Raw genomic sequence first — 26,550 nt, forward strand, 5'->3', positions numbered from 1 at the left:
ATAAAACGGGTTTTTCAGAAACCCGGTTTCAAATATGAAACCGGGTTCGGGTATGATCGGGTATTAAAAAATGGAAAAATTACAAAAATAGACAAGTTTGACCAATAATTTACCAAAATAGATATGTCTGTTTAGCCTACATCTCTCCAATCATTGGTTTTTTAACCAATAAACAACTTACACGTCACCGAAGCCGGCTAAGGCGGCTAAGCCTTAGCCTCCAATTTATGGACACAGAATTTTATAAAAAGTAAACGGGTCCCACCTTTAACCAATAAAAATTCGACACGTGTCAAAAGCGGCTAAACTTAGCCTACATCTATGGTTATTTAGCCGGCATCTTTGACTCTTAGCCGGCTTCGGGATACGTGTTTATTTAGTTAGTCGGCTCCAAATATTCCTTCTTAGCCGGCTCCAACTCGGCTTGTAGGCTAAGGCTTCACTTAGCCGTCTTCAATTTTTTCATTTAGCCGTCTAATTTTAGCCGCCAAAATTGAATATTTTACCAACCTTATTAAATATTTAGCCGGCTTCACTAGCCGTCTTCTTAGTTGGTGTAAATTTAGCCGCCAAAATTGAATATTTTACCAACCTTACCAACTCTATTAAATATTTAGCTGGCTTCACTTAGCCGTCTTCTTAGCCTGTGTAAATTTAGCCCCCAAAATTAAATATTTTACCTACTCACTTAATTATTTAGCCGGCTATTGGAAATAACCGGGTCGGGTTTGGGTCCGGGTATTGTCTCTAAAAACCGTATCCTATGCATCAGGTTCGGGTCGGGTATAGAACCGGGTATTCTAAAACCGGGTATTTGAATACCCTATTTTCGGGTATTGAAAAGACCCTATTTTCAGGGTTTTTTGGGTTTTTTTCGGGTATTTTTTGGGTATAGATTGAGTTTTTTACGAGAGTTACACTTTCTAGGGGTATTTATGGGTCTTTTTAAGGTATTTTTCGGGTATAGATCGGATATTTGATAAATCCGGTTTCGGGTTTTGGAAAACCCGGTTTCGGGTATGGAACCGGTTCCGGTTTTCGGGTATTACCCGGTACAAATCGGGTCGGTTCCGGGTACGGGTTTTGGTACTGAAATGCATACATATCCGTACCCTACGTGTAGGGTCGGGTACAGGTTCAGGTATTAAAAACCCGGCTATAAGAAAAACCTATTCCAGGTTTTCGGGTCCGGTTCTGGGTTCGGGTTTTTTATGCACCTCTATCACTAGCTAGGTATCTAATTGAATTACATTATTGTCACTTGACATCTTAAAGTTCAAAAGAAAATTATATCTCTTTTTTTTATATAATTAAAATTTCATTATAATTTATTATAAAATGATTACAATAGAGTGGTAGGCAAACGGGCAACAAGCTTCGACGCAATTCCCTTTTGAATAGCAAAGCCAATCCTGCTAAAACGAAGTTTTGGGACCTAGAAGCTGAAGAGGTTCCGTGTACGACGCTCTGAACCCTACTCAAAAATTTCACAGCCTCTGGGGTCAGGAAACCAAATGTATCAAAGGCAAATGGTAGAAAGACATGTTGATTATCTAAACAAGCTTTCTCATGTTTAACAACTTTTCCCGATTCAGCCTTCAACACAGCCTGACCCACAACAAACCCACGGTCCCTGAGCCCAACAAGAGGAGACACTCCTGTAAGATCCACACAGGCGTGTTTCCCCCATGTCCACCCGAACACAAGAATATCAGCTGGTCGTAAAGTGGACCTCCCTTCAAGAGGATCCGTGAGAAAGTTAACAGGGACCTCATTTTTAGCAGAAATCCCTGACCGTTTAAGAACATCACACAGAACATCCCTAACCAAATCATGTCTGTATTTAAAGCCAGACAATTCTTTACAAATAAAAAGCCAACAATTATAAAAGACATTGCATCAAACTTATTATTTAGCAATGCATGATTGTTGTGTTCAGCGTTACAGTTTAAACTTTTTTTAATGTTTGTCGGTTAAAAGCAGGTTTTACCGATTTGCGAATAACTAGTAGGTTTATTTATTTTTGGTTTATTTGCATGTAACTGGACTGGTGGCTTTGGCGGTTCTCGGTTGGACCGGATGGTTCGGTCCGATTTTTAAAACACTGATTTTATCTCAAATAGGTTAAATATGTTGAATTTTGTTTGTATAAAAGATCAAAGCCGATGCACTATAATTTATAAATCAAATAACAAGAAAAAAGTGATTTCACGTCAACTTGATTGGCCAACCAACCCATTTCGAAACTTATTAAAAATGGTGTGCTTTAATCTAGATATAACATACTAAAATAGATTATATAAAACCGCTTTTAAAATAATCTTTTCTCATTGATTAAATCACTTTGAAGATTATAAATTTGTTAACACTTTGGGAATTATGTCCTCGTTTGAATAAATTCATTTATTTAAATTCGTGTTGCACATGATACTTAACCCATTTGCTAGCAAAATAAGAAAACCTAAGTAATCACTATCTTCTAATAAATCTGAAAGTTGTTATTCCATATTGGTTTTGAAAAAGGTGTAAGCTTAAAAAATTTAAAGGATTTTGTTAATCTTATATTGATAAGGTCATGAGAAGAAAGTGAAGTAAAACAAATTGTATTTTAAAGAACTTTGAACCCAACCTCAACGCCTAGTTTTGTGCTTTTAAACTGTTGCTGTCCCTTTAAACTAGGGCGTAAATCGTGTCAAGTTGACGGGTTAAAGAATTTCATATTGACAGATTGAATAAGGGAAATCAAACTAGATGCTTGTATTTATTTCTAGAACAAGGTGATAACCGAAAGGAATTACTAAATAACTTAATAAAATTGATATGACTGCTATAGATGGTCCAATACTAAATAAACGAGTATCTCCTCTAGATGGAAGAAGATTCTCTTTGAAAAGTAATTTGGTACCATCTGCTAAAGCTTGAAGAATTCCCAAAGGTCCCGCATATTCAGGACAAATACGTAATTTTATGTTCGTGTCAGACACACTTAAAATCAAGTCGTGTTATATCAATTAATCATCAAAATCAAAATGTGAAGCTTTTAAAAACCCTTATACGGGTTAACATATTTACGAGTCGTGACCAAGAACCTAGTTGTGAAATAATGAGTAATATTCGTGTTAACATGTTTATCAACGTAGCTTTTAAATATTAGAATTGTTAAGGTTACAATATGGTTAAACTACATCAATGTCGGTGTAATAACCTCTATTATTATTATTATTATTATTATTATTATTATTATTATTATTATTATTATTATTATTATTATTATGTGTAGACACTTTTGACCGTGGGTGGATGAAAGTGTGGGCCTTCCACTTTTGACATTTTACCATTTTTTTCAGATATTTTAGCAGCCTCGTTTTATTCATGGATATGGTGGTTGAACAATTTTATTTACCTTTATACGGTTATATTAACAATATTATTGTAAAAAACTATACTATGGGTCAATTAATCCCTGACTGTTAATCGCTAGTCGTCGTCTTACCGATAGTCGTCGTCTTACCGACTTGTATGCGATTAATCCCCGTGTGTTCAAAAAATAATCAAAATTAAAAAATTTATACATGAAATTTGTAATATATATGTATATCTGAATTTACATATAAATTTCAATAAGATTAATCACTAGTCTCTAACCCACCATCCGACTAGCGATTTTTACAACAATGGTTATATATAACAAAGAAAGAGCATTATATAAATGTAGATAGTTTAGTGTTGCGATACTATAAAATAGAGGAAGGTTCATGTACATTTTGATCTTAACATGAGTACGTAGGAAATAATGCCACTTTATTTAAAAATACGAACGTAAGAAACAATACAAACTACAAAACCAATCTACATAAACAATGACTTATAATAACAAAGAAAAGAACTTAAAAACTACAACAAAAGAATCAAAATCAAGAACAAAATAATAACAGCATATACCAACAAATACTTATAACAGCAAAAGAAAACATCTAATAATAACAACAAAATATAAATAAGCAAATGCTTATAACGTCTCATAATCAAAAATTAGCAAATACGAACAAAAAATAGCAGCAAACACCTATAAAAATAAACCTAATCATAACAACAAATTGTTTTTCACCGTTTTCATGTTAAGAATAAAATGTATTTGATCCTGTTTCCCATAAAATAAGCATTTATTGGTGAAAATTAACGTACAAACTAATAAAACGTGCTAACTATGCGAATCAAGTAAGTAATTACACTATGTTTTAATTACTTCACACTATAATTACACTACTTAATTCACACAGTTAGCACGTTAATTTAATTTATATTTATCCAAACACAACATTTATTTACGTTTATATTTTGTTTAAAATGAAAAACCTAAACAACTAGATATTAACTTAAGATTTTTAATTTAAAAGCATATATAAAATATTAAAAGTACTTTTTATATAAAGTAGTCAACTTTGTTGTTTTATAAGATGTCAATTCACATTTGGCAAGTAAAATATTGTTTGGAAGACTTAAAATGGTTAAAATGTGAAAAAGACGGGGTGTTTTTAAGGGGTTTTCTAAGAACACCGCCCCTTTTTATTAAAAAAAAACCACCAATACGTATAGAGCTATACGAGCGTTTACCCCCTTTCTTATATATGCCCCGTATAATCCTATACGGGGGCGTATAAGGGGTGTGGGGTGTCCCTAGTAGGACCCGTTTTAAAATGTGAGCGGTTAGACCATAGTCCATAGATGAATTGAAACATTTAAGCACTTATGAAACAACATTTGTAACGAAACCAAAATAACTATCGATTTTGTAAAGCTAGCTGTAATTATTTCATGGCAACTGTACTAGAGACTGCAACAAGACGTGTCGCTCTTACATAACCGAAGAAGACGAATATTATGAACAAAGTTTGAATAACATTTGAGGATTTAATGTCATGAACATATTGCACAAAACAATAATAAGATGATCTAATGAAACCAGCTGGTGACAAAAATGCAACATTCATTTATCCCTCTATATATTTGGAAAAATAACGATGAAATTAGCGTAAGCCGTGAAGAACCTTTTGGGGATCGAGCTGGCCGCTGAAATAACTAGAAGACACGATGGAAAGTTCTTGGCGACCTTTCCATTCTTCACCCGGTTTTAAGGTTATTGCGTTTTCGATTGATGCAGCATCCAGACATAACATGCTTTTGTAGTCTTCGTCGCCCAAATCCACTATTGCCTTTGCCTTTTTGTCCCAAGGATTCCACACAACTGATAAAATATGCAACATTTTCATTTTAAATACATGAAAACCGGCTTATTTCTTTTATGAAAATCAGTGTTGGATTTAGAAGGGCCAGGCCGTACGCACACATACGTATAGAAATAAAAATAAAATAAGGTTTTATACAAATCGTTTAAGGTGGTTTGCAAAAGTTATACAGCCCGCATAACTTTATACAACCTGTATAACTATATTGAAACTGACTGATATGACAGTAGTCTCTCGTGATAGAGGTTATAAGGCTGCCCGTAGTGGGCGACATTGGAGGGGCGATGATTCAAGGGAACACCCCCCCCCCCCGGCCCGACAATAGGGCCGATAAGGGGGGGGGGGGGCGATGACTATTTGTCATCGGATGTGTTTGTTGATTTATTATTATAATAATAATAATATGTGTGTGTAATATATGTGTGTGTGTACATATATATATATATACATATACATATATATATATATAGAAAAGGGTTCAAATATAAAGAAGTAGTTTCCTAGGAATGGTAAGAACCAATAGAATTTTGACATTTGACATTAAAACCTATGGTGAAAGAATAATTTTAAGAAACTATGTCGGTTATAATGATAAAAGAGTAATTCTAGGAAACTATGGCGGTTTTTAGTAATTTTAAATCTCAACCATTGATTGATATGATACAATGGCTATGATTTATTTCTAGTCTTCCTAGGAAACTACTTGTTTTTAGGTTAACCCTCCCCTATATATATATTTATATATATAGGGTTGGTATATATATATATATATATATATAATTTAACAGTTCTATAATGATACTCATCCTATATATATATATATATATATATATATATTGAGCTACAACACCATTACACCCCTAAAACAAAAACCCACTCTTTGCTGACTGGGCGTCACATTGCACAAATCGCCCCATTTTGTAGCCCCTCCACTACACATAGCCTAAGAGCCATATAACTTTACAAAACTGATTGTGTCAGAGGTTATAAGATCCGTGTAACCTTATACGGCTCGTATAACTTTACTGAAACTGACTAATATGACAGTAGTGTGTTATGCTAGAAGTTATACGTTCCATATGACATTATACAACTCGTATAACTTTACTGAAACTGAATGATATGACAGTGGTGTGTTATGACAAAATGTTATACGGCCCGTATGACCTTTTACGTCTCGTTTAACTTGACTGAAACTAACTGATATGACACTGGTGTGTTATGCCAAAAGTCATACGGCCCGTTTAACAAGTGGGGTGGTGTATCTATAGTAGCACCCAATTAGAATACGAGAAAAACCTGCATCCACCATGCCTTCTTTACGTAGCACAATCGTTCTCTTTCTCTCATGGTCTATCACAGCAATCTTAGTAGGCGTGCTCAAGTACACTCGGTCAATCTAAAAGTAGAACACGTTACAGTTAAAACATTGTGAAATATGATTACAACCCGTTTGACCCATGAAAGATTTCATCATCATCATCATCATCATCGTACTCAGTATATCCCACCAATAGCAAAGCTATGGTAGGGTCTGAGGAGGGTAAGATGTAGACAGCCTTACCTCTACCCCATAGGGATAGAGAGGCTGCTTCCGGTGAGACCCCCAGCTCGATAGTGGTTTTGCATCAAGCCTTGGACATAAGGCACATAGCACTCAAATCATCGGGACACCGGCTGATTGGTGCATGTACCCTTGTCTTTCGACTATCAACGCCACCACATGATGCTTGATTAACCTTCCGCCACTTTTAACGTTATTTTCACGAGATTAGTAAAATAACGTCAAAATTAGTGCAATTTCACTTTTGCCCACCCGAGGGTTCACACATATATACATTATATGCGCGCACCGCAATAAGTAAAACCGACCCATTTGTAAAAATGCAAAGATATCTTACCTCGCCATCGAAGGTAATGCAATCTGCTTGCTCTGTGTACCTCTCTCTATTTAACAGATTGTCAAAATAGTCGAGTGTCTCCAAGCCCTCAACGCGTACTTCACTGCAAATTAAAATTGCATCCCGAAACCAATTTGAAGAGATTAATAATTATCAATTGATGCCACTACATTTGATGGTCAGTTTAAAATAGTAACAGTTGAAAGTTGACTTAGTCAAACCTGACATCCGACACAGAAAAGTAATTACGCAGTGCGATAGTAAACGAAAATGCCTTGCTGTCAACGTTTCTCACACGAGGGATTATAGTAAGCTTCTCATGACCGACACAGATACGAAGCCTCAACTCAAATCTAAAAGAAATCCATGTAGAAACAAGTATTTAACTCCCAAATTTAATCAAATATTACAAGTAATCATGTAAAGTACCTATAAGGCCACGTATGCAGATCTTCTTCTGTCGATTTCAGTACAATATCTACCATTGATTGGTTGTTAGCTGGAGGCAAAGGTGAAGGGTCTTCATCTAATGACCATAACCTGTTCCTTGCAAAGCCATGCTGCTCCAGTGTACCGAAATTTGCAACCTTTGCAGATGTGAATTAAGGTTAATAACTAGATTATCTAGACGGTTGGTATAATGTTCGGTTAAATGCAAACCTGCGGAAAACAAATAGGTATGCCTCCTCTAATGGGCTTTGGCGGTTTAGCAATAGCCTGCAAACAGTAATTTTCAGTAGTTAATATTAAACGATATCCAGAGAAGATTTGTGTAGGAGAAATAGTCAAAAACAATACTTAATATGCAGTAGCCGGTTACTTACAATTTCTTGCACATAGTCAGAAATTCAGGGGACGCTCGAAGGGTGTGCGAGCCACACCATTGGCCGGGGAACATAAGTTTCGGGGGCACAAACTTTTTTATACATATTACATACATATGTTTTTTTGTGTTAAAAATAAGGTTATTTGCAATGGTTTATGAGATAATTACATGCTCAGAATGGTTTATGGTTATAATAAATCGGTTGATAAAAGTTTTATTCATGTACATTAGCGAATAAAAAATTTTCGTTAAGGCCTACAGGCCTTTTTATTTTGGCTCGACGAGGTATTTAAATTCTCGGAGACGGCCCCGAGTCAGATCTTTTGAATATTAATCATGAAAGTGCAGCTTAAATGTGTGATTCATTCTCTTAAAACATGTATAAAACTGTTTATAATATCTATCTCAGTCGTTAATTCATGTATCTCGATTCATTACAGATTTTTGCTGTTTAATAACTAACATGATCCATTTGTTGAGTGATTACTATGCCCTAAGTTACACAAATATGTAATTTGTGAGTTTTATTTATAAGATGTGGTGAATTGTAAAGATACAAATGCACATTTACAATAATGATACGAGTGAAACATACATATTAATAGAGTACTGAAACATAGCTACATAAATTATTCACCTTACTGCTCATGAAAAGTAGCTCTTCTCGGCGTTGATTCTTCCAAGAAACAACTTGACCTCCATACAAGAGCACCTAAATGATAAAAAAAACATAAATATCCAAATCATTAACCAGAGTAGAGTATCTTCCAATTTCATCTAAGAAACAAACTATGATGTAAATTTTAATGATGATGCTTTGCAAATACTTGTTCTCCAATAAAGTATAAATGTGGTATATTACATGTAAAGCTATGGAATACTGGTAAAGAAGTAAATACAAAGTAAGGCATCCATCCAGCCTTTCATTATCGTACTCAATATGCCCTAGAACTTTGAATTTAACAAGTTTCATAAACAAACATTTTTTTAACACTTCAAGTAATCATGTACTTTTTAATTAAAAACAAATAAAATGATCCAATTACAATAGAGAGGTAGGTAAGCGGGCAACAAGCTGCGCCGCCACCCCCTTTTGAATGGTGAAATCGATCCTACTGAAAACAAACTTATCGTTCTTCGGAGTCGTTTACTTACAAACACACATTGTCATTGCAAAGTATACATAGATGCAGATCCATTTCTGTTAGGTATCAAGTGGCGCAACGGAAACAAACAGAAACACACAATCCAGCACACAATATCACACAGAACAGAAATATATAATAACGATAAACACGACACAAGAATTCTACAGCGTTGGGTATAGTGTGGGACCTACGTCCACAAGCTACGACCAGGTTATATTTATTTCATTATTCATCATGCGAACTAAAATAAACGACCAAAGGCTTCACAAATCCTAACAACAACATAAACACACAATTGAGCACACGATATACACACTACAGAAAATAAATAACCACGAATCCACGATAAACACGACACAAGAATTTTACGGTACATCCACCAACTGCAACTAGGTTATTTCATTATTCATCATGTGAACTAAAATAGACCAAAGACCAGAGGCTTCACAAATCCTAACAATGATATCACACAGTACAGAAAATAAATAATCATGACACAAGAATTTTACGGTACGTCCACTGGCTGCAACCAGGTTATTTATTACATTATTCATCATGTGAACTAAAATAGACCAAAGGCTTCACAAATCCTAACAATAACATAAACACACAAACAATCGAGCACACACTACAGAAAATAATAATCACGACACAACAATTTTACAATACGTCCACCGGCTGCAACCAGGTTATTTATTACATTATTCATAATCATAACGTGAAGTAAAATAAACGAAACACCAAAGGCTTCACCAATCCTACCAATAAAATAGCACGCAGTACGGAAAATATATAATAACGATAAACACAACACAACAATTTTACAATACGTCCACCGGCTGCAACCAGGTTATCTATTAGTTATAACATTATTCATAACATGAACTAAAATAAACGAAACACCAAAGGCTTCACCAATCCTAACAATAAAATATCACGCAGTACGGAAAACATATAATAACGATAAACACAGCACAACAATTTTACACGTAGCTGCAACGAGGTTATTTCATTAATCATCAATTATTCATCAAACACGTGAATTAAAATTTAAAATAAACCGAAACACCAAAACTTCTTCACCAATCCTAACAATAACATATTACGATCGTGTTCATCATAATCAAATTCAAACCCAAAACAACAATGCTAACTGAAAACATCTCATTCAATCAAATTTTGCATAAACAGTTATAACGTAACAAATTCAGTTATAACAAAAACGCGTTATCGGAGAATATATAATAACGAACGAACCTCGGTGGTTGATCCGGTAGGTTCACGTAAGAGAATACGTGGCGATCGATCTCCGTCGTTGATGATATTAACAGCCATCGATGGATCAGAGTAATAATAATAAACGAAGAATTGAGAGGAAATGGAATGAATAATAATAATAATAATAATAAAACGAAAGAAAATGAGGAGGAATTTGAAAACGGTAGAGGAATAAATAGAATAGAATCAATGGAACAACACCGCGTATTTCATGATTTCGACCATCGATTAAATAAGTTACAAATGTATATATAATAACAAAATGGGATGAAAGAAAAGGTGTCACCATCGAAAAGAGTTATGTTAATTATAAATGTTAGGATTAATAATAATAATAATAATAATAATAATAATAATAATAATAATAATTTGATTTGGTTATTTTAATGTTAATTAACGGAATCGATCAGCTTCGTGTTTGGAGAATAGGCCACCAACTCTGACACTGTGGCTTTTAATTCCTTTTTTTAAATAAACGGTTCTCATAAACTAGCGATGACGGATGGGCAAATGATACCGAATATCGGTATCAAACTGGGTGTTGTCATTCAATTCGGTACCTGTTTTTTAGGTTTCAGGACGGTACGGAACCAATATTTTATCAATTTTTAAATAGTACCTGTTTTGCCGATTTTCGGTATCGATATTTTTAGTACCGGTACCGAGCTCATCCCTATCAACTTTTTTCAGGTGAGGTATGGTCAAAGTGTCAAACTTTGTGTCCTTCACGTGATTTTTCGAACATTATTGAATTGTTGTCAGGTTTAATAGAGGTAATCAAGCTCAAATTGACTCAAATCCTTATCGGATTTGGATTCTTATCAAACATGTTGTCGATGTAATCAAATTTATTGAACGAGCTCATAACGACTAAACTTGAACTCTTATGAGGTCTTGAAAATATGTATTTGAGACTAGGGACGAGAAACTTATATTGAGTCAAGCATAAGCATGCAATTCAAGTACGATTTTCAACCTAAGACGATTAATGAGAGTGTTGAGGCAATTAATGAACACGATAACATACAAGGTATTTGCTAATTTGCTATATGTCACTGGCAAATAGAAGTGGTCCTCTCATTAGGTTATAACCGTTTTCCTTTAATATGATTGGTGGTTGCTTGAGCATGCACTCCACACCACCTGTCATGTATAAAAGGTTCATGTGCGTCTCTTACGATCCCAATTCCAAATGTTCGGGATTGTTGTCTTCTACCCGACCTGATTCCATTTTTTTAGGATCATCTCTCTTCACTATGTATTAATGCAAAACAATTTGGCTAAATCACAGGCAAGAACATGGATTAAAATAAGATTTCAATCACAACATATAAATAAAATTGATGAAAACATATAAAATACTGTACACAACGGAAAATACATGACATGTGGTCGTTGGTACTTACTTCCAGTAGTACATTCGTTTAAAGTTTGTTTTACTTTTACCCTTGTGATTATATACACAAATATATATAATCAAATCCAATCAAACCAATAAGAGACTGAAAACCACATCTCATCTTAACCTTTTAAAAAAGCTATAGGCCAATGCAACAGACACCACAGCTCCAACCACAGCAGCAGCTGTAAAAACCTCATGCTTTTCCCATTTTCTTGTAAAGATATCGAATTTAGTCATTATTTTATTTCCTTTCTCGGTTTCGGTTTCGGTTTCGGTTTCGGTTTTGTCTCTTTCGTATCTGCAGCATGAGAACCCGTTGGCGCCTTGACAACACCCGCCGTTGTTTTCTTTCTCTTCTACGGTGCGGCTTGCCTGCTGGTCCCGGTCCCAGTCCTCGACCTGGACCTGGTCAATCATTTTTAAGTCGTTTCCGTTTGGAGTAGACGGTTCACTTTTGTTTTGACTTTTCTTGGCCGAAGAAACACCCATCTGGCCCCTGCAATTGATTAAAGTGAATATCTACAAACATTAGGCTATCCGTAGTGGCGCGAATTTGAGGGGCGATATGGGGGGGAGGGGGGAGGAATATTTGTCGCCCTCCATCTTTTTATTTTATTATTATTATATTCAAATGTGTTTGTGATATATATACATTATATACATACATATATACGGGCTACAACACCACTACACCCCTATAACAAAAACCCACAATTTGCTGACTGGGCGCCACATGACACAAAACGCCCCATTTTGTAGCCCCTCCACTACACATAGCCTAAATAACTAAAAGAAAACAAGACAATAAGATTGTACCTCCAAATCCTATCAATGATTTCACCTTTTCCAATGTGATTATCGAGCAATTCAGGCACGTCGCTCGGGGTAACATAACCATACCTAAAACGAATAAAAAATCCTTAAAATGCATACAAACAAACAAATAAACGAATCCAGGGAAACAAATTTATCTTACCAATGACCACAAACTTTGTTATCTCGAACATTACAAATTATTAAGTTTCCTGCATACTTGTGGCCACCGACATGTGAACAAGCAGTCACAGACACTTTATCCAGTCCCCGTAATTCAATCTCCTCTTTGAACTTACTGATTAAAATTGGCCCACAAAAGCCACACCGTTTATCTCGACTGCTATGCGCACATACGAATACGTGTGTACCCATCATTGTTTCCTGAACTCCCGCGGACCAAAGTTTTCTATTCACAATGACTTCATCCACAAAGCTGTTAATGTCCGGTTCTTTTAACCCCCTTTAATCACAGAAAGTTCAATAAGTTATCCGCTTAATCACTTTAGAATTACAGAACAATCATCATATCAGTATATCACACGCCCCACGTTTCCGTTTCCTAAAAGCATGTGGTATGTCATATAATGGTCCACCTGGTACTATTTTTTTTCACTTATTAAAGCTTGCAGAAGATGTTTGTTAGTGTTTGTTTCTATATATCTTATCAGTTATCACTTTATAGTTTTGGGACAACTTTTGTTAGATGCCCCATCCCGTCTTTTATGTTTCTTTAACATACTTACTCTGAAGATGTTTGTTAGTGTTTGTTTTTATGCACCGTCTCACTTTATAGTCTTTTATGTTTCTTTTAACATACTTACTCTGTCCCACAAAAAGGATTGGTTTCCTTTTAGGATGTCACATAATCTTCTTTTTGTTTTTTCGATGGTAACCATTGCTAATAATTGATTGAGTTGATCCGTCGAAGAGTACTTTCGTATATTTGGCAAAAAGTCAAAAAAACATTCCAAACTACAATAGTCAAACACTTCCTTTGGATTATGTAAGAAGTCATGTGTTGCACAACTTGCAAGTTCCATGAGACAAAGTCAGAAAATATATTTGTTTAAAGTTTAGACTAAGATACTCTTTTAGGATTACCAATTTACCATGATCCATAGACTGGTATTACAAGATCCAATGTCCACATAGTTTTTAGATTATTGTATACCAATTTATAACCTATGATATCATTATATTAAGAACACTCTTATTATAACATGATCAAGTATAGTTTACAAACTAGAATAACAGCAATTTGCAATAAAAATCAATGATAATTATCTTACACATGAACATCATAACAGATACAAGCTATATTAAGAAGTAATTCCTATCAGCAGACTGGGAAACCGAAAGAAACAAGCAAAGTTTTAATCTCTTCACATGTCATGATAACATAGATCAAGTATAAATATATCATAGCGGAAAGTCTCCAAACAGATACCTACACAAGTTTTGATGCTTAATCCTAGGGGGTGAGCAGTAACTGAGCCATAAACCGAGGAAACCGGCACGAAATTAACCGAATATCGATTATCGCTTTTTTTTTGTACCCTCAATTAACCGAACCGAATCATTCATATTTTCATATATTTCTGGCTTTTATACCTCCATTTCAAGTATTTTGAGTTTTATACCTCCATTTCATGTATACTTGATCATGCTATAATCAGAGTGTTTTATACCTTCATTTTCATGTATTTATGTGTCCATGACAAGTATTTCTAACCAAAAACTTTAGCCACAGTTTGGTTTTGGTTATTAACCGATGACTTTAGTTTCGGTTGTGGTTTCGGTTTAGGCTAATAACTGAACCTTACACTCCTATCCTACTTAATCCTATTTATACTGAAAGCAAATTATCAGACATAAACCTAACTATTCATTATTCAATTACCTGTACTTAATCATTTCAGGAAACAGCAACACATCTCCATCCGATAACTCCGTACCGTCACGTCCTTCACATATCGTCAACAAATCTACAAAATCCAGATCACGATCACAAAACACATCAACACTTGACAAATTCACATACGTATAACGAAATTAAACACATATACAGAACAATAACACTAACTGAAGAGGTAGGTCCCAGCAGAGCCCAGTTGGACCCGCAAGACTCATCTCAAAGAGGGACGTCTGCGCAGTTGAACCCGCAAGACTCACCTTCAACAGGGACGTCTGCGCAAAGGCTAAACTCGCAAGACTCACCTTGAAGAGAGACGTCTGCGCAGAAACCAACTGGATCCGCAGGACCCACCATGCTCAGAGACGTGACGTCCTTACTCGCAGTACGCAAGCTGTTCCCGCAGGAAAAGCCTCCCAATGGTCGACGTACTCCGCCTGTTCCCGCAGTAACGGATACTAGCCATCAGGGAAGGCTACCCGCGCAGCAAGGCTACACGCACAAGGCACTTAACTCTTAAATAATTCAGTAATGTCACCTGAAGAAGGAGTGAGCAAGCCGGGAATACTCCCGCACAAAGCCGGGAAAACTCCCGCCCAAATGAGCCAGTCCGTACGCTACTGGAGGATCTTTTGTACTGTACCTGACGAGGTATGGACAAAAGATCTGACCAAAGTTGCGACAGCTCACTGACAACAGTACAACGAGCAGCATGCTCTATCACTTAATGTCACTATCAGCCGCTGCCTACTCACCAACCTGTCGTAGCACGTGCATAGCCTGCAGTTGGTGGAAAAGGAATAGTACACAGCCGGCCTGGTCACTATCAGCCGCTGCCTACCCACCAACCACCAGCATGGCATGTGCGTAGCCCACAGTTGGCAGAACAGGAATACTATTCAGCCGGCTGTACCTTCTTGGAAACCTACCTTCGGCTATAAATACTCCAACACCTTGGAATGGTATGATCATCTGATATCTCCATATATTATCTTATCTTCTCTAGCAATCTCTTAATATACACTTATATTCAAGAGCAATCTAGTCTGATTCTCACGCCGGAGGGTGGTCACAAGGAGGTACCCCCCCCCCTTCCCAGTGACGAGCTCACGGTGTCTGTTTTGCAGGTCATAAGAAGAACCATCTTTGCCGGATCTAACCCCTCGTGGGAAACATCTATTTAACCCCCAGATTATCCGTAATCTGCCCGGGGTCAATTAGTGTTTCTTCATTGGCGCCATCCGTGCATAAAAGCTAGAACTACTTCTTTTTCAGTTTTTTCAAACTTCTGGAAAGATGGTTAAGGTTACTCCGTTGCCAAAGCCAGCGAGTGACCAAGAAATCCCGGTAATCACAACCCCAGCTACTGGGAAGAACACCGGCGATCACACAAATTTTACGAACACTACCCCGGTTACTCAAGCCGGAGCAAGTGCAGTAAATTTTACGAACACTACCCCGGTTACCCGAGCCGGGGCAAGTGCAGTAAACAATCATCCCTTGGGATTCATTGATACCCAGGCGGAAAGACGACAGACGAGGTTCCCCCACCAAACACTTGATCAAGTTAAAGCGTGGGCGGAAGCACGTCAGAAAGAATTCCAAGCTGAGTTGGACGAACGCTTACGTTCACTCCAACAGGCTGACGAATTCGGAAGCACTCGACAACAGCTCAACATGAGCAATGAGTGCGAGTACTTGGACGATGATTCGGAGGAATCCGAAACCGACGTAAACCCTCGCCATAAGGCAAAAGGGAAGCGTAAGGAAACGGACTTCCAACCAAGAAGGAATTTTGGAGAAACCTTCAAACCAAAAAACGCGGGTGGAAACCCACGTGACTTCTCTAAAACCTTCAGACCAACCGCTGCAAATGCGGGAACCTCCAAGTTTGCAAGGGACATTGCAGAAGCAATCGCCCCAAGAAGTGCCAAACAGATGTCCAACATCGGCACTTATGATGGTATATCCGACCCAGACGATCATTTGAACAGATTCATAGCGGGGGCAACCGTCAGCAACTGGACGGAACCCACGTGGTGTTATATGTTCCAGATGACGCTGGTTGGAGCAGCCAGAGCGTGGTTCGACCGTCTACCGGTCCACCACATCTACGATTGGGCAAACTTCCAACAGAAGTTCAGCCAACACTTCAGTCAACAAAGAAAGTACACTGAAGAGCAATGGACAATCCTCAACTGCATCCGAGAGGAAGATGAGTCTTTACTAGACTTCATCACGCGCTTCAATTCAAAGAAGCTAAGTCTGGGCAGTATTAGCGAAGATCTTGTTCGCGCTGCTTTCATCCAGGGCTCGAAAGACCCTGAGCTTATCCGCACCTTAACGGGTAAAGATGGCATGCCATCCACATGGGATGCCATCATGACAGCAGCTAAACGCTTCGCGGAAACGGAAAAACAACTGGGTAGAGATCTTCCCCAAAGCACAAACCTCTACACCCAGAAAACAAGAGAAAATAACGTCCTTACCGCCCGACTAAACAAAAAGAGGAAGCTAGGTATTTGGCAGTCAAGGGTAAACTTCGACACCTCATCCGGCTCGCACCCTCGGTTAGGAGGAAAGGACAACAGGAAGTCGTCGAACCGGAACCCCCGGTGGACGCCGCTCACCAAAAGCGTCACCGAGATTTTCGACACCGAGAGGCTCCTATGGCCAAAGGCTCCGATAATCCGAGAGCGTCACAACGCTGATCAGAGCAAATTCTGTGACTTCCACAGGACAAAAGGCCACACCACCGACGAATGCATAGACTTGAAGGACATCATCGAGACATTCGTCAGAGATGGAGAACTCGCACACCTCGTGGCGTAAAGGATGCTGAGCAGGCCAACGCGTGTAGAACCCCAGTTGGGAAAAACACAAAACTGCAGCTACAATGTTGGAGACTACATACTGCGTAAACAACGAGATTACGAACCAAGTGCATATCGGCTCGAAATGCTCGATGACACTCCCATCCCAAGAACATGGAAGGGAGCTCAATTACACAGGTTGCATGTAGATCAATTCCAAACTTGTAAAGAAAAGGCCCAGAGCCACTTCTAATGGAAATGATTCTCCTTATCACATTGACGCTGATAATCTTACATTTATACTTATGAACTTTCCACACTGATATGCCGGTCTTCACCGTATACATAAGTGGGGAAGTAAGTCGTTGCGTGTGGAAGGCGGCAAAACCCGCATAAACACAAAAAACGGCCAACCTTCACGCAGGTCAGTTATAGGTAAAGTTGGGTCATCCCACTAAATGAAAGTGCCGGTCCTACCCGCAAAAATCATGATAGAGGAAACCGAACTAACCTATTGACAACCGCGCGTCGAACGGTTAATTTATTCAAAACACTGATATGCCGGTTTTCACCGCATAAATAAGTGTGAAGAAATCGTTGCGTGTGGAAGGCGGCAAAACCCGCATAAACACAAAAAACGGCCAACCTTCACGCAGGTCAGTTATAGGTAAAGTTAGGTCATCCCACTAAATGAAAGTGCCGGTCCTACCCGCACAAATCATGATAGAGGAAACTGAACTTTAACCTATTGACAACCGCGCGTCGAACGGTTAACTTATCCAAAACACTAATATGCCGGTATTCACCGCATAAATAAGTGTGAAAATAAGTCGTTGCGTGTGGAAGGCGGCAAAACCCGCATAAACACAAAAAACGGCAAGAATTTCTAAGGAAAAGATGAGGAAAACCTTCACGCAGGTCAGTCATAGGTAAAGTTTGGTCATCCTACTAAATGAAAGTGACGGTCCTACCCGCACAATCATGATAGAGGAAACTGAACATTAACCTATTGACAACCGCGCGTCGAAAGGTTAACTTATTCAGAACACTTAGAAAATCTCTTAAGGAAAAAATGAGGAAAACCTCCACGCAGGTCAGATATAGGTAAAGTTTAGCCATCCTACTAAGTGAAAGTGACGGTCTCACCCGCACAATCACGAAAGAGGAAGCAAACCTTTAACCTATTATCTGCCACGTTGAAATGTTAACTTATCCAAAGTACTTAAGAAATTGCTAAGTTAAACTAAAGTATGCACAAGCGAATCATATATTGTTTATGCGGCAAAACAAGTGCCAAATTAAACTATAATATGCATGAGCAAGTCGTATAACGTTTATAAAGCAAGAGTGACGGTCCTACCCGCACAAAAGATTTATATTCCATAAAAATTCAACTGTTACAAGAATGGCCGGGTATCTACCCGCCTACAAGAATATAAATCTATACAAAGACGTAAATCTATCCTAACAGTGGGAAGGGATTTAAAAGATCAAGCTTCAGGGCCACTCCCTCCAAACCCACTTGTACCCGCACCATCAGTTGGCTATGGCGGTTCAAGGAAGGTCTTGAGAATGGTTAGCCCATCATCAGCAGCAGCAACTTCGTTCACCTTCTCCACCACCGGGTACGGGAAGGCGGCATACTGGTTCACTGCTTGGTCATATACAGCTTCAGTATCCACATCATATAAAGGGAAGTTGGAAGGCGGGATGCCCTTCTCAACGAACCCTAGACCAAGCAGGAAGCCAGCCTTTTCCCCATCCTCATGAGAAGCGTTGAGGGCTGCGCTCATGGCATCATCATATGATGTGTCCGTGAAGACCCGATGCACAACCTACAAAACAAAAATACAAGTATCAAAACCTTTTCTAAGTACAAAGAAAAGCGTAAAAATATTATGAAGCTATGCATACCTACGACAACGCTTCTCGTAGAAGCCATTCCTTGGTAACCAGAGCCTCCTGGAGGGCAGCTTGAGCTTCATTACGGGCGCGTTCGGCTTCGTTCTTTGTAAGGTTGGCAAGCAACACATCTTTGGCTGGAGCCTCTTCGACGCCCTTTAGCTTACGCTCAGTGTGGTCAAGCACCCCCCTCTGGTCTAAGATCTCTTGGAGCTTCTTGGTATCTTCCATGGCCAAGGCATCATGAGCCTGCTGGAGCCTCTCTAATTTGGCTTTGAGCTCCTCATTCTCAGTGCGTAGAGGCTCAGCAACAGCTTCAGCCTTGGTGGCCCTCTCAGTTGCGTTCCGTGCAGTTTCCTTAGCCAACTGAAGCTGTTCATTAACAGCTTGGGTAGCCTTGAAACGGGCCTCGAGACGGGCCTGAACTTCAACCTCGAGGGCCTTGAAGGCCTTCTCCTTCTCCGCAGCAACGGCGGAGAGTCTCCTGTTCTCCTCCCGGATAGCCCGCGCCTGAGCTACTTCTTGGATACGAGCCGCCTTTAACTTGTCGTTTTCACGACAAAGCAGCTTGACGCTGGCTGCATCCGGGCAAGGAGAATTCGAAGCTCGTTTGTCAGCCTACCCTCGTGGTAGCTCGACATAGCTTCTCCCAGTGCACCACTGGGGGCGGCGTGGCGCGCCCACTCGACGCAATCCACAGCCGTCCGAAGGGTGGTTCCCCGGCGGATGTTCCACCGCGGAACAAACACCTCATTCGAATCCGACACTGCAAAAACAAAAAGCAGTTAGGAAAAGATGATAAAAAACAAAAATATATATATAAAGGCCAAAATAACCCTACGCACCTGTAGGGTCGACAGTAGGCCGGTAGCCGCCAAACCCATCACCCGAACCTAACGGATATCCATCCAAGAGGTCAGGCAGATGGGAAGGAGGCAGAGATTGGCTAGAAGCCCCGAACATACCTGCTGAACCGGCGGGGGACGAGGTAGTCGCCGGCGCCGGAGGCACGGTCGAAGCCGCTGCGGTAGAGACCATCGGAGGTGAACTCACTGGAGGTGAACTCACAACCGTGGCCGCCGCTGCGGAAGAACCCGCAGAAAATATCACCGCCGGCTCAGTGAAGGATTCCGTGAAGATCGCACTGACAGCCGGCGGGGATGATGTTACAGTTGGAACAGTTGCCTCAACCGAGTGAGCAACTGAACCAACACTTGAAGCAGGCGCAGCCGCCTGGGTCATCGCCTCGGGTAGGTTGACTAAACCTACCGTCATGGGTCCAGAGGTGCTCCTCCCTGGAATGCGGTTGCATCCACGCCTGCATGAAGACAACATATTTAAATATAATGGCGGAAAGATATGAAGTTAAAGTTAAAGTTTACACTTACGAGTCCTCTTGAGCTTGAAGGTGCGAATAGGCGGGGACGAACCCGATGGAGCCGGCCTCTTCACGCCGGTCACCGTCGTTGTACTAGGTTGCCCGGAGGTGACAGCTGTCTCAACCTCCGAAACAGTGGTCTCATCACCACCAGGGTTCCCCGCCACCTCTTCACTCTCGGTCTCCGACTCTGACCGATTCCACTGATCGGCAGTGGAGGCAACCTTCACTTTACCCTTCCCGCCAGCAGCCTTCTTCTTCCGCGTGAAGAAAGGACCATCTGCGGATTCCTCATCAGAAGATGACAAAATTAGAGGAATTCCAGCAGAGGTTTGAGCATTGACAGGACGAGGGTTAAATAACTCCTTACCTGGCCGCGTGGCGCTCAGAATCGGGTGGCCCGGCGGGTAGACCTCCACAAACCGATCCGCCGTTTGCTCCAAGATGGGCAACTCGTTCTCATCAAGAGCACGGGTACCCATCCGAGCGGGACCACCAGCTTCCCGCGGATACAGGAGCGATTGTAGGTCGTTTCCCTCTGAAAACAAAAGAAAAACAGTTAGAAGAAAACTTTAAATCAGCAAAGAAGATGAAGCATACCGTAAGGAATAGAGTTCAAACCGTATTCAAGGACGATGGGAACCTGTGGCGCCTCCGCCCCAGCATCCTTCCACACCCGGCTCATACCGAGCATCACCATCCCGGACTCCGCAAAGCGGTAAACCGAAGACTGGACCCGGGAAATCTTGGAGAACCATTCCGCCTCCTGGTAGTTGGAGGCGTGAAGGTTCGGGAGAGCTCTCCCGTTCTTGAACGTCATCGCTATGGGGACGACGCGAGCGGAGATGTAAAAGAACTCCCGCTTCCAAGACCGAAGACTGCGCTCGGTAGCGCAGATCTTCAAACCCTTGATCCGAGTGACCAATGTATACCACCCCTGGATGCACCTCCAGGAATAGAAGGTCATCAGGCGGTCGACATGGGGCTCCACGCCCAGAATGAGGCACACCCATTCAAAATGGCGAATCTTGGCGATCGCCATTGGGTGTACCTCCGTCAGATGTACACCGTGTCTCTCCAAAACACGGTACACAAACTTCGTCAATGGGAACCTGAGATTCCCATAAACGAAGAATGCGGCATACACCCCTATCTTGCCCTTGGGGGCATCGTACACCGTCTGATGAGGCTTAGGAAACTCAGGCTCGAAAGGCTCGAGCATGAACTTCCTAACAATGTACTGGTACAGGTCGACGGTAAGAGCACACTGGCACTCACTAGCAGTACTCTTATCGTCCTTATCAGAAGTAGACGACGGATTCTCGGCATACACGTCAGACTCCTCGGCGGTAGCCTCAAGATCATGAACGGAAGACATGTTTTGAATGTAAAGAAGAACGATTTCAGGAGAATGCTCGACAGAAAAGTTAGAGTATTCGCCTGAAATCGTTTAGAAGAAGAAGAGAGGTGAAACTGTGAGTTGAGATGTAACCTCTCCTCCCTTTATATACTCATCGCAATGAATGCGATGAATTTAATGCGGAAGAGAGAGGAAAACGCTGGTGCAATGAAACTATGACACGTGGAAAAAGCAAGCTGGCAACAGCTGTTGACAGGACGCGTGCCGTAAACTTCGCGGCCACGCGCCTGAAAACTCGCGCCCACGCGCCTGAAAAAGCGTCTGGAATGACCATATACTGTCACGTCGCCATAACTTCCTGCACGTCCTGACACTGTCAGAAGAAAACCGTCAGACGACGTTTCAACAGTTTGGACTGTTCTTATCCTTTCACCAACTCTTCGAATTTCAAAAAGATTCAAAAAGATTCAAAAGTAAGCGGGACTATACCCCTTACCTTGGCAACCAAGTAACTATAAGACAGGTGCGAGTACAGTGTTAAGGCAAAACCCTTCACATACTTAGCACCTGCAGTGAATTGAAGCCAAGAATACCTCAGCAACCAAGTAACTATAAGACGGGTGCGGGTACAGTGTCAAGGCAAAACCCTTCACATACTTAGCACCCGCAGGGAATTGAAGCCAGGAATACCTTGGAAGTAAAGTAACTATAAGACGAGTGCGGGTACAGTGTCAAGGCGAAACCCTTCACATACCTAGCACTCCGCAGGGAATTGAAACCAAGAAGGATCTTCTGGGCCATGCTTGCGGAAACGGGAATAACATCCCCGCATAGCGGGAACGTCGAGAACTAGATTGTTTGAAGCTCCAAGATGGAATTGGTTGTTTAACATAATTGATCACTATGTTCAAAACTACCAAAACCTCATGGAGAATCTACACAAGTGGAACTCAACGCTCCTGACTTGCGAGGAGGTTACAGACCTACCCGCATCATACCCAAAGATCAAGCAGAAAAGTCGGGAATTTCTGCATGTGACATTAGGACTTCCGCGGGAAGAATCCCTATGGAAAACCTTAAAACTAAACCCTTTTCAAAACCCTTTGCTTAAGTCCAAAAGTTCACCTCACTTATTAACAATTCATGAGAAGAACATTGGACTGGGGGGACTTGAAGAGGTAGGTCCCAGCAGAGCCCAGTTGGACCCGCAAGACTCATCTCAAAGAGGGACGTCTGCGCAGTTGAACCCGCAAGACTCACCTTCAACAGGGACGTCTGCTCAAAGGCTAAACTCGCAAGACTCACCTTGAAGAGAGACGTCTGCGCAGAAACCAACTGGATCCGCAGGACCCACCATGCTCAGAGACGTGACGTCCTTACGCGCAGTACGCAAGCTGTTCCCGCAGGAAAAGCCTCCCAATGGTCGACGTACTCCGCCTGTTCCCGCAGTAACGGATACTAGCCATCAGGGAAGGCTACCCGCGCAGCAAGGCTACACGCATAAGGCACTTAACTCTTAAATAATTCAGTAATGTCACCTGAAGAAGGAGTGAGCAAGCCGGGAATACTCCCGCACAAAGCCGGGAAAACTCCCGCCCAAATGAGCCAGTCCGTACGCTACTGGAGGATCTTTTGTACTGTACCTGACGAGGTATGGACAAAAGATCTGACCAAAGCTGCGACAGCTCACTGACAACAGTACAACGAGCAGCATGCTCTATCACTTAATGTCACTATCAGCCGCTGCCTACTCACCAACCTGTCGTAGCACGTGCATAGCCTGCAGTTGGTGGAAAAGGAATAGTACACAGCCGGCCTGGTCACTATCAGCCGCTGCCTACCCACCAACCACCAGCATGGCATGTGCGTAGCCCACAGTTGGCAGAACAGGAATACTATTCAGCCGGCTGTACCTTCTTGGAAACCTACCTTCGGCTATAAATACTCCAACACCTTGGAATGGTATGATCATCTGATATCTCCATATATTATCTTATCTTCTCTAGCAATCTCTTAATATACACTTATATTCAAGAGCAATCTAGTCTGATTCTCACGCCGGAGGGTGGTCACAAAGAGGTACCCCCCCCCCTTCCCAGTGACGATCTCACGGTGTCTGTTTTGCAGGTCATCAGAAGAACCATCTTTGCCGGATCTAACCCCTCGTGGGAAACATCTATTTAACCCCCAGATTATCCCTAATCTGCCCGGGGTCAATTAGTGTTTCTTCGCTAACCTTCACCGGAATGTCACTCTTACGAGCCTTAAGCGCTCCAGCTAAAACCTTCGGCAACGGATGAGCATCCGACGATTCAACTCGCGAAGGCCACAGCTCGTGAGTCTTATAACACAGAATCACATGCCGGTCGTACGCAATAGCTGTTCCGGTAAGCTTCTCGGCGTACATATCCGGCCGTTTGAATCCGAACTTGTCATTGTCCGGTACGGCGGTAGTGACAGTGGTGGTGCCGTTGTCCGGTACGGCGGCCATACAGGTGGAATGAAAGCGAGAGGATGCAGAGAGATAGGAGGAGTATGAGAAGATAGCAAATTGAATGGCGGGAAATGTTTTAGGGTTTGTTTGCATTTGCGGTTGAGTGAATAATAATTGAATTGATTTTGGTCGTTATTGATGAGTACTGCGTGTGGACTCACTTCCACCTTGTGTTTTTGGATCGTGAGTTATAATATTTGGAAGCACGCGGTATGTTTTTGGATATAGTGGCTAGTGAGTTAATATCTGATAAAATGGCATTTTGAGGATAAATAATTGAAAACAGGATCAAATACATTTTATTCTTAATATAAAAACGGTGAGAACCAATTTGTTGTTGTAATTAGGTTTATTTTTATAGGTGTTTGCTGCTATTTTTTGTTCGTATTTGTTAATTTTCGATTATGAGACGTTATAAGTATTTGATTATTTATATTTTGTTGTTATTATTAGATGTTTTCTTTTGTTGTTATAAGTATTTGCTGGTATATGCTGTTATTATTTTGTTCTTGATTTGATTCTTTTGTTGTAGTTTTTAGGTTCTTTTCTTTGTTATTATAAGTCATTGTTTATGTATATTGGTATTGTAGTTGTTAAGAACGTTCGCATTTTTAAATAAATTGACATTATTTCCTACGTACTCATGTTAAGATCAAAATGTACATGAACCTTCACCTAAATAATTGTATCAAAGGATTTTTAAAGACAGGGATAATGAACAAAATGACATTGTTTTTTACTAATAACATTTCTTTAACTAACTCTCTTAAACCAAAAATACTTAAAATGGTCACGTTTTAAACTGTCGGATCTATCTGGCACACTTCTATTTTTAAACCAACCACGTCTAAAGATGTATGCATTTAAAGGGTCGATCATTGATCTATATTGTCAGACTTCATATCTATTCTGTCGGACCTCTAGGGCTTCATATCTATTATGTCGTGCCTGGCGGAATAATAATATGAAAATGAAGCCCGGCGAAATAGATACGGAAGCCCAACATATAAAGCCTGGCGGAATAGATCCTTGTCCAACCGTTTAAGTGTATATGTGTCGAGATGTGGATGGTTTAAAAACAGATGAGTGAGATACATGCATCGGATGTCAGTTCTAATTTATTGGTTCCGACAATTTAGAAAGTGGCTATTTTGAGTATTTTTGGTTTTGGGGGAGTCAAATAAAGTTGTAGGTAAAAGGGGTCATGCTCTTCGTTATCCCTTTTAGATATGGTTTGGGGTGTTTATAAACTGTTAAAATCGAGCAAATCGTTTAAGCTAAACTACCCAATAAGTTTCAGATACATGTAGTTTCGTTCACAAGTCATTTAAGTTGTTTACTAACGACATCTAAAACTTAAAACTTGTCGGGTAAAGAAAAGTAGTTGTTAAAACCTATATCTTTATTTTATTTTTTAAAAAATAATTATCATATAACGAATCATCGTTTTCAACTAAAAGATTTTAATACGAACTTATGTTTAAAAGAAAAGGTTTAAATCGGACAATCTAGCGACTCACCCAAGACTACTGGTTTGACTAGTCGTTTTGTAAAACGGTAGGCGTTCACCTATAATTTTTATCAAAACCGACAGAATCAAACCGTCAACAATTTTTTTATAGTAACTATATATTTAACCGGTTAAAAGAAATTACTACAGTATTAATAAAAAGATGCCTCGTATAGCTCTATACGGGGCATATTGAAGGGTTTTTTAGAAAACCCCACCATTTTTTGTCCTATTATGTTTTTTATTTTATTTATTTTATGTTTTTCATTTTTCTTTTTATGTTTTAAGTTTTAGTTTTGTGTTTAAATTTTGTTTTCTTTTTTTTTATATAATAACTTTGTTTAAAAATTTGTGTTTTTATGACAAAATTTTTTTAACAAAACAATAAACACGTATATACATCAAACCAAAACATTATCATAACATTATCATACACAAAAGATCGAGTTTGTACAAAATAAAACAAAATATATACAAACTATAAAAACGGCGCGTCGTCGATGCCAGAGGCCGTAAACGCCGCATCGTGAACATCAACATGGTCGTCCACGTCGTCACCCAGTC

The 26,550-nt window shown here is 40.0% G+C and overlaps 2 protein-coding genes across 2 annotated transcripts; both read right to left on the reverse strand.

The window, feature by feature from the left end:
* Window positions 1-4,852: 4,852 nt before the first annotated feature.
* LOC143534549 (putative glucose-6-phosphate 1-epimerase) lies at window positions 4,853-10,510 on the reverse strand. The gene is made up of 8 exons (XM_077029010.1): window positions 10,379-10,510; window positions 8,611-8,685; window positions 7,808-7,864; window positions 7,577-7,734; window positions 7,369-7,500; window positions 7,148-7,250; window positions 6,546-6,645; window positions 4,853-5,245 (listed from the first exon to the last, which is right to left on the reverse strand). Exons 1-8 carry the CDS (start codon window positions 10,454-10,456, stop codon window positions 5,028-5,030), a joined length of 921 nt encoding a protein of 306 aa, XP_076885125.1. The 5' UTR covers window positions 10,457-10,510; the 3' UTR covers window positions 4,853-5,027.
* Window positions 10,511-11,754: 1,244 nt separating this feature from the next.
* On the reverse strand, window positions 11,755-24,473 carry LOC143534557 (altered inheritance of mitochondria protein 32-like). The gene is made up of 5 exons (XM_077029019.1): window positions 24,242-24,473; window positions 14,518-14,602; window positions 12,778-13,077; window positions 12,618-12,701; window positions 11,755-12,297 (listed from the first exon to the last, which is right to left on the reverse strand). The coding sequence occupies exons 1-5, from the start codon at window positions 24,471-24,473 to the stop codon at window positions 11,916-11,918; spliced, it is 1,083 nt and encodes a 360-aa protein (XP_076885134.1). The 3' UTR covers window positions 11,755-11,915.
* Window positions 24,474-26,550: the final 2,077 nt, after the last annotated feature.

Source organism: Bidens hawaiensis, unplaced genomic scaffold (assembly GCF_021521415.1).
Source record: "Bidens hawaiensis isolate Kalapana, Puna unplaced genomic scaffold, B.hawaiensis_p1.1 tig00010199_1, whole genome shotgun sequence".
NCBI classification, from domain to species: Eukaryota; Viridiplantae; Streptophyta; class Magnoliopsida; order Asterales; family Asteraceae; genus Bidens; species Bidens hawaiensis.

What these genes read in the sequence shown, in the direction of transcription:
- LOC143534549 (XM_077029010.1), bottom strand. Translation starts at nt 10,456, where the DNA reads ATGGCTGTTAATATCATCAACGACGGAGATCGATCGCCACGTATTCTC. An exon ending in TACCTATTTGTTTTCCGCAG is followed by an intron (nt 7,735 to 7,807) that starts GTTTGCATTTAA and finishes ACATCTGCAAAG; the next exon opens with GTTGCAAATTTCGGTACACT. An exon ending in GCATTACCTTCGATGGCGAG is followed by an intron (nt 6,646 to 7,147) that starts GTAAGATATCTT and finishes TTCTACTTTTAG; the next exon opens with ATTGACCGAGTGTACTTGAG.
- LOC143534557 (XM_077029019.1), bottom strand. Translation starts at nt 24,473, where the DNA reads ATGGCCGCCGTACCGGACAACGGCACCACCACTGTCACTACCGCCGTA. An exon ending in AGCTGGAGCGCTTAAGGCTC is followed by an intron (nt 14,603 to 24,241) that starts GTAAGAGTGACA and finishes TGGATTTTGTAG; the next exon opens with ATTTGTTGACGATATGTGAA. An exon ending in ATCATTGATAGGATTTGGAG is followed by an intron (nt 12,298 to 12,617) that starts GTACAATCTTAT and finishes AATCAATTGCAG; the next exon opens with GGGCCAGATGGGTGTTTCTT.